At 47.3% G+C, this 8,433-nt stretch overlaps 1 protein-coding gene across 1 annotated transcript in view; it reads left to right on the top strand.

The window, feature by feature from the left end:
* The first annotated feature begins 7 nt into the window (after positions 1-7).
* YY1 (YY1 transcription factor) overlaps positions 8-8,433 on the top strand; it is a 27,304-nt gene continuing 18,878 nt past the window's right edge. Inside the window, exon 1 of the mRNA XM_007455639.1 lies at positions 8-833. Within this exon, the coding sequence (XP_007455701.1) occupies positions 161-833 (673 nt within the window). The 5' untranslated portion in view covers positions 8-160. The remainder of the gene's footprint in view (positions 834-8,433) is intronic.

Genomic DNA, 8,433 nt, shown 5'->3' with positions numbered 1-8,433 from the left:
CGCGCCCGCCCCTCCCCCCCGCCGCCCGCCCCCTCTCCCCCCGCCCGCCCGCCGCCTTCCTCCCTCTGCCTTCCTTCCTCACGGCCGGCTGCCTCCTCGCCCGCCTGCCCGCAGCCCCGGAGCTGAGGCCGCCGCGGCCGTGGCGGCCGAGCCCTCAGTCATGGCCTCGGGCGACACCCTCTACATCGCTACGGACGGCTCGGAGATGCCGGCCGAGATCGTGGAGCTGCACGAGATCGAGGTGGAGACCATCCCGGTGGAGACCATCGAGACCACGGTGGTGGGCGAGGAGGAGGAGGACGACGACGACGACGAGGACGGCGGCGGCGGCGACCACGGCGGCGGGGGCGGCCACGGGCACGCGGGCGGCCACCACCACCACCACCACCACCATCACCACCCGCCCATGATCGCGCTGCAGCCGCTCGTCACCGACGACCCGACCCAGGTGCACCACCACCAGGAGGTGATCCTGGTGCAGACGCGCGAGGAGGTGGTGGGCGGCGACGACTCGGACGGGCTGCGCGCCGAGGACGGCTTCGAGGACCAGATCCTCATCCCGGTGCCCGCGCCTGCCGGCGGCGACGACGACTACATTGAGCAGACGCTGGTCACCGTGGCGGCGGCGGGCAAGAGCGGCGGCGGCGGCTCGTCGTCGTCGGGCGGCGGCCGCGTCAAGAAGGGCGGCGGCAAGAAGAGCGGCAAGAAGGGCTACCTCGGCGGCGGGGCCGGGGCGGCGGGCGGCGCGGACGCGGGCAACAAGAAGTGGGAGCAGAAGCAGGTGCAGATCAAGACCCTGGAGGGCGAGTTCTCGGTCACCATGTGGTCCTCAGGTGAGCGCCGGCGCGCGCCGGCCCCCGGGATGTTTTTGTTTTGAAGGGAAGCCATGTTTTATGTGTGTGATGGGCGCCGCCATCTTCTTCGCGGGGCAAGTATGGCGGCCCCAAAAGATGGCGGGCCGCGGCGGGGGCGGCGGGTGGCGGCGCGGCGAAGATGGCGGCGGAGGCGCGGCGCCGCCCGCTAGGCCGCAACTCGGCCAACAGCCGGCCCGGGGCCCGTTGTCCGCGGACCCCGGCCGGCCGGCCGCGAGGCCGTCTCCCCGCGAGGCCCGAGGGCGCGGGAGGGCGTTGGCGGGGCTGCGCGGCCTCGACCTCCCGCCCGGGCCTGGCCGCCGCCTTTCCCCGGCCTTCCTCTGGGGGGCGTCGCTGCCCCGGTTCCGCCCCCGCCCCTACCCGGAGCCTCAACTGCTCCCGGGAGGCGCCTTCCGAGGGGGGCGGGGGCGCCCTCCCGGCCCTCCTCTCGCCCGCCCCGCGTGCAGGCCGGATCTTGCCCGCTGCCGCGCTCGCCTCGCCCGCCTCGGCGGGGCGGGACTTGGGCGGCACGTCGAGCTCGCGTGTGTGCGGGCTCGGCGTCGGCCGGGCCTGTCACCGCGCTGCGGCGAGGGCCTCGCCTCTGCACCCCCTGCGGCGCCTAGCGAGAGGGGCCGCGGGATTTTGCAGATTGTTCTCAGTCCTGGGCGTTTGGGGGAGTTTTCTTTCCTTTCTTAAGTATTTGGCTCTTTGCAGGAAGGCTGGTTAGTCACACAGCTAGGAACGTTTGCCACTAAATTGATCAAATCGAGTAAAGTTGCCAGATGCTTTTTACTGTACAGAAAACTCCTTATTTTTCCCGTGAAAAGAAGGATTCTGGAAAGGGTCTTTATACTGTTTTAGTACTGCTTTGAACGAGGGCCAGAAAAAATATCTGGGGCAGAAGAGCCTTATCTGCATATATAAATCTTCTTGTTTTTACTTCGTAACTGGTGTTTTCAAGTCCTTTTATTATTTTATCCACAGATTATCTTGTTAAATTGTTGGAATAGTAAATAGACTGAGAATAATCCTACCATAACTAGTTAACCTAGTACCTGTGATAATTAGATTTAAGTGGTAGAATCCTTTACGCCATAGTCACTCCAGCGCTGTCTTAATAAATTGTCACAATTGGATGGAGCCTCCAAGTGCGGTGAACGTTGAGTATTGCAGCGTTGTTAACATTCTCAGGAACGAATGAAATAGGCGAAAAGTCTGGACAGAGAAGCTGGTCTGGTTGTATCGTATCGTATCTATCTACCCCACGCGGAGGTAACTAAAGCTGGATGGATCTGTGACTCAGGACTGAGCGAAGGAGCGGAGGTTCTGTCAAAATGTAATAGCAAGTGCTAACAGCGCTGCTGTTCTGGATTTCGGAGGGTCTGGTAGAACTGTCAGTACTTTGAGTTTAGCAGGGGCTATAGGTTTCAATGAAACATATATTTGAGTACTTAAAAGGTTATCAAAAGATCCCTTCTGTATGCATTCTGGTAGCGCAGAATGATTGCACAGTGATCATGTTGGAACTGAAAGCCATGTTTTCCCATTATTAATCGGAATGGAATGAGGGAGGGGGTGTTGGTTATTGATGAGTTTGCTGAATTCGGGATATCGTTTGAAATTTTTTTAATTTTTTTTTTTTTTTTGCGGTACGCGGGCCTCTTACTGTTGTGGCCTCTCCGGTTGCGGAGCACAGGCTCCGGACGCGCAGGCTCAGCGGCCATGGCTCACGGGCCCAGCCGCTCCGCGGCATGTGGATCTTCCCGGACCGGGGCCCGAACCCGCATCCCCTGCATCGGCAGGTGGACTCTCAACCACTGCGCCACCAGGGAAGCCCAGGGTATTTTATATATTCTGCATTTGATCTTACCAAATTGTTAATCCACTTCTCCATACTCAGAAAACTTGGTGATGTAGGCTTTACTTGAAGTGGTACGTATCAGGTTAGCTTAAAAGTCATTATTTTCTTTATGCAAGTGGTTGCTGCAGGGTTGTACAGTTTAGGGGTATTGTAATGTCCTTTTCTTTAAATTGTTGTCTGGCATGTATGGTTGGTATCTTTTGAATGGAACAGCAGAAAGGGAATCTAGTAGTTCTGTAGTAGAGTAGTTATAGATCTGAAAGAGTCCCTAGAGATCTGCTTTTTTTCTTTTCTTTTTATTGACATAATTCCCACGTGCCCAGTTCGGTGGTTTTTACTGTATTCACCAGTTTGTGCAATCACCACCACTCTCTAATTCCAGAACATTTTTATCATCCCAGAAAGAAACCCCATAACTGTTATTCCCCACCCCAACCCCCAGCCCTTGGCAACCACTAATCTCACTTTTTCCCTGGATTTGCCTATTCTGGACATTTCGTTTGCATGGAATCATATAATATGTTGCCTTTTGTGTCTGGCTTAGTCTGTTTTCAAGATTGCACCCAAGTTGTAGAATGTACTTCATTCCTTTTTACGGCTGAGTAATATGCCATTGTAGAGATAAAACAGCAGGAGCTGCTTATTTTTGCAGATGAGAAAAGTAAGGTCTAGTTAAGGTTGAATATGTTTTAATATTTAATCATGGTTTAACTGTTTGGGTAGTTTTAATCCTTTGCTTTAAGGCCCATGTTTGTTTTTGCTTTTTTTCCCTGGCATGTAATTAATGAACATTTCATTGTTGCCAGATTTAGGGCATAGTATTATGTATTTTTTTTCCCCTAGATGTTCATCACTATAGTTTGGGAGTGACATCCTCTTTTGTAGAACTTATTGAAAACTAACCCACTTAACTAAATCACTGGGTCGAGTAGGAAAGCTAACAATAAGAGCTGAGTATTTAAAACATTTAGTTTTGAGAGAACCCTACGAAGCCTTTCGAATCTTGAGGTTTCAGGTAGGTAGAATTCGTGACCTTCACTCTAGGCTGTTGGTATTTTAACTGTCTTCGGTTAGACCAAATATAGAAGTGCTTTGTGCTAGATCGAGTAAAACATCTCAGAGCAGAAAGCCATTGACATTAGAATCAGCAAATTGAAAGAAAGTCAAAAAGTATTAAATTTTTTCTCACTTTTATATATTCAGAAGGTTCAGGTTTGCCAAAAATTACTAATCCTGACCATTCCATTCACTATTTTTCCTTTTTTACCATGCTCTTTAACACTAAGGAGAGATGCCATAAATGTAAATTCCCATGGAGCCAAGCCCAAGAAACCCTCCAAAGTAATCATGTCAACCCCATGACCTACATAGGGCAGCCTAAGTCATAGAGCCCAATGCCTAACCTGGTAGCTCTGGAAGCCTGGCTTACTGATAAGCCTTGGTGCTGTCAGACTGCATCTCCCGGTTATTAACCCTCCCTCCCCACCACCCCCAGTCAACAGCTGTCTCCCCCAGTAGGAAAAGAAAAATCCGTGTCAGAAGAGGCCACAGCTCCTGACCTACCTACAACTAGCATTTTAGGCTTTTGGAAGAGAATGAATAATAATTTTTTAAAGTATGCCAGACTCCTGGGTTGATATTTACAAAAAGCCTTTCTATTTGTTTTGATGCCTGCTTTAGTAAGATCAGTTTTATTTATTTATCTAAAAAATTATTTTGGCTGCGTTGGGTCTTCGTTGCTGCGCGCAGGCTTTCTCTAGTTGCAGTGAGCGCGGGCTTCTCATTGCGGTGGCTTCTCGTTGCGGAGCACGGGCTCTGGGCGCTCGGGCTTCAGTAGTTGTGGCACGCGGGCTCAGTAGTTGTGGCACGCGGGCCTAGTTTCTCCGCGGCATGTGGGATCTTCCCTGACCTGGGATTGAACCTGTGTCCCCTGCATTGGCAGGTGGATTCTACACCACTGCGCCACCAGGGAAGTCTGGTCAGTTTGTTTTAAGGCTGGGAAATTCAGGGCCCACAACAGGTTATTAGCAAAAACAAGTATCAAGAACGAACATTTCCTAAGATCTGCGTTCTTTTGTCATTTCATGACCTTCTCTTTCTAGGTGACCAATTTATAAACTGCTCTCAGTACTTCCCATGGGAAGAGTGAACAAAAGTGAAAACTTTTTATAATTTTTAAATCTGAACATTTACCAGTGAGTTGTGTCCTATCGTATTATTGGATAAGCACACAAACATTGTATTTTCAAAATTTGGTATCAGAAACACTACCTGGATGTTGAAGAAAACATTCATGTCATTACTGGTAGCAGACTATTAGGAAGATGTGGGCAGGTCTTGGAAGTTAGTCGACTCTGTTGTGTAAGGTTGTGCCTTCCTATTTATGGTGGACTTTACAGGTCAGGAGAGGAGCCATTTCCTAGTCCTAGGTGTCTTGTGTTAGTAGGTCCCATACTGTTTAACTTTGTGATTAATTATCAGTAACAGCAAGCCCAGTGGTTTCTGGGAATCTTATTAGTAGCAGCATCAAATTTCCCTTTAGAGGGCACTGACCAGAGGTCTGACCTTGGCATATCTTAACTTCTGACCTTGGGATCTTTGTAAAATGACTTGTTTGAGTAGGGGGACCCCAAAAGGCACTTTTCATTTCCTTTACAGCAAAGAAATTCTACTCCTTTCTGAATTCTTACGTGACAAAAGGAAGCAGTACATTCAATTTCTTAAAGAAAACTACCCAATTTTAACATGATCTGGTGAGAAAATAGGAACTCTCTTGAGTAAAATTCATAGTAACTATTCAGTTACTTTAGTCTTACAGTGTGGTTTCAGATAAGAATAAACATTAATGTAAATGGTTGTGATGGGCTCTTTTCTTTCTTGTGTAAGTTATTCCCCTCAAATATAAGAGCTGAGGGGCAGGGAAAGGGGCACTGTTGTGCTGGAGGCTGTCCTGTGGTGTCCGGACCCTGTCTCCTCTCCTAGGAGAGCCATAAACTTCAGGTAGAATTTCTAGCGTCTCACAGAGTATCACACTCTTAAAAACACTCCAAAGTGTCTTTCTCCTTTTACAGTTCTCAACTCTGCCCCCTTCTTTCCCCTTTTTGTCTTCTAGATTTTAAGCACCCCCCAAAAATAGAAGCTGCTGCCATGACTCCAAATTGAGAGTTGGTTTTTAATTTTTTATTTTGTTGATAACTCACTTGTAATTTGTAGTAATACATATGGTTATTATACTAACTACTTTTTTATAGATTCTTGACAAGGATTGAATACAAACTGCTGGATTTTACTTCTGGGGATCTGACTGGATCACACACACACTATTCCTTTCTGAATTAGATTCTAAGGCTTAAATTATGTGAATTCACTCCTTTGCCTAAAAATCCCTCAAGCACAACAGTGTGGATATACTTGATACCACTGAACTGTAAATTTAAAAATGGTTATCAGAATGGTAAATTTTATGTTTTATATCTGCACACACACACACATCATCATCATCATCATCATCATCCCAGAGACATACCATTGCATTCAGTAGAATCCAGGCTTCTCATAAGCCACCAGCCACACGTGATGTGGCCCTGCCTCCTCCCTGACTTCCTTCCTTGTCCCTATACTCCCATTATGCTCCAGCCTTCCCGGCCTTCTTTGAGTTTCTTGAACTTGTTCCTTTGCACTTATTCTTACCTCTGCTTCCAGTGCTCTGACCTCAGATGTTCACCTTCTTAGTGTCATCTGTTTTTCAAGTCTCAGCTCTAAGAGGCCTACCCTTTCATCCTTTCAAATTAGCACCCCCCTCGCCATCGTTCTGTCTCAACCCTGTTTTATTTTCTTTGTAGCACCGTCTGAAATTGTCTTGCTTTTATCTTCTAACTTGCTGCTTGTCTGTCTACTTCCTCTAGAGTGTAAGTCCTGGGCTGTAACCCTGCAGCCTTACAACGGTACAAGGCACATAGAAGATTCTCAGTAAATAACAGTGAATGAGTGCATGGAATTGTGCTATAAGGCAGAATCCTAGCCTAGAGTCCAAAATACCACTCTTACCTGTTACTACTTTCAGAAAAGGAGTAGTAAGTGTGGGGAGAGGGTGGAGAAGCATTCCTTTTTTAGAAAAAGCATGGACTTTAGTCAGTTCTAGATTCAAATCCTGGGTCTACCACTTTGCCTCTTTAGATACACTACTTGGCATTTCTCCCCCCACCCCGCCCCGCCCCCGGCCACGCCATGCAGCATGTGGGATCTTAGTTCCCCGACCAAAGGTTGAACCCGCACCCCCTGCATTGGAAGCGTGGAGTCTTAACCACTGGACCACCAGGGAAGTCCCACTACTTGGCATTTCTGAGGCTTGATTTCTTCAACCAAAAACTTGAGGTTAATACCATAAAGGTTTTGTTTGAATTGAGGAATGTGACAGTTGCTGGCATGAAACAGGTACTCAGTAAATGATAGTATCCCTTCCTAAGGTCTCTGTTAGTGGGGAAAAGTGGAAACAGCCTATGTCTGATTTTTGTCTGTTGCTTAGCAATGAATCTCAAGTATTAGCTCTCCCCCATTTCGGTGAAGGTTTGGCTTGATGGCGGTGGTGAGTATATAATGTCATTTTGGTCAAAAGTTACCTAGAATGGCCAGACCAAAGTTAATGGCCTAAGATGGAAGGTGTGGAGAAACAAAATCTAGCCAACCCACAAATAAATAAATAAATAGGGAAATAGGTTAAAAAATATGTAAATTGGTGAAAATCAGGATCACAGAAAAAAAGGAAGCATTAGGGTCAACCCTAATGAGCTTCCTGGCAATCAAGATAAACAAGGAAACTATACTACTGTTAGCTGATTCTAAGATAGAAAAACTTCTAAGGGAATCAAGCTCTTCTTAGGACTGAATTCTAAAATAAACTGTTTTCTATATAAGGGGCACACTGAGTGATAGCAATGCACAGATTCCAGCTAGTATAGTGTCAGATTTCATGTAGTGTCTTGGAGCAGCCAAAAGACTTAAATGTAACCTAATTGAAGGTGATTCTTTACTTGGCTTACTATAGTTTTTAAAAGTTCAACATTCTTTAAAAACCATAAGCATAGGACCTACTCTTCCCCTTAGGCCCAGGAGGGAGGGCAAAGTGGAATAAAGGTTTTTTGTTAGTTTGTTTTTTGGAATAAAGGTGTTTTTGCACACCTGTTTTCCAGACACCATGGTTCCCATTTAATGTGTTACCTTGTTTCAGCCTTATATATGATAGGCGGTCTACCCTTTAATAAGTAAGGAGACCAGAGAAGGGTCAGTGATAGCAATGAGAGGCCTCTTGAAGGAAAGAGATCTTGATCTGGGCTTTGGAAAGCCCAGATGGGGGATGAGAGGTGGGCAAGAAGGGAAGGAGCGTTGTGTTTATTCACATACCTTTTATCAGACATTGAATAACATTGCAAGCAAACCAGTTTGGTGGGAGCATGGAGGGCATGTGAAGCTCCACTTATGAACCTGTTTTCTGGGCCTGTAGAGTGCTCCCAGCCTTTACGTTTAGTTTAGTTCCTTAGTCATTTCTTTTTGACTGTAAATGTTTTGAGTCTCTTTGCTTTGCCTCTCAAACGACTGAGAGTGGCTATAGCTTTGGTAACTTAGAAACTGAATAGCTAAGAGACAGGGACTTATTTATGTACCTTTTTAACCTTTTGAATAGTTCCATGAACAGAAAAAAGAATGTTTTTAAAGAATGAATAG

Source organism: Lipotes vexillifer, unplaced genomic scaffold (genome assembly GCF_000442215.2).
Source record: "Lipotes vexillifer unplaced genomic scaffold, Lipotes_vexillifer_v1.1 scaffold584, whole genome shotgun sequence".
Lineage (NCBI taxonomy): Eukaryota > Metazoa > Chordata > Mammalia > Artiodactyla > Lipotidae > Lipotes > Lipotes vexillifer.
This window is presented reverse-complemented; position numbering and strand designations above follow the sequence as displayed.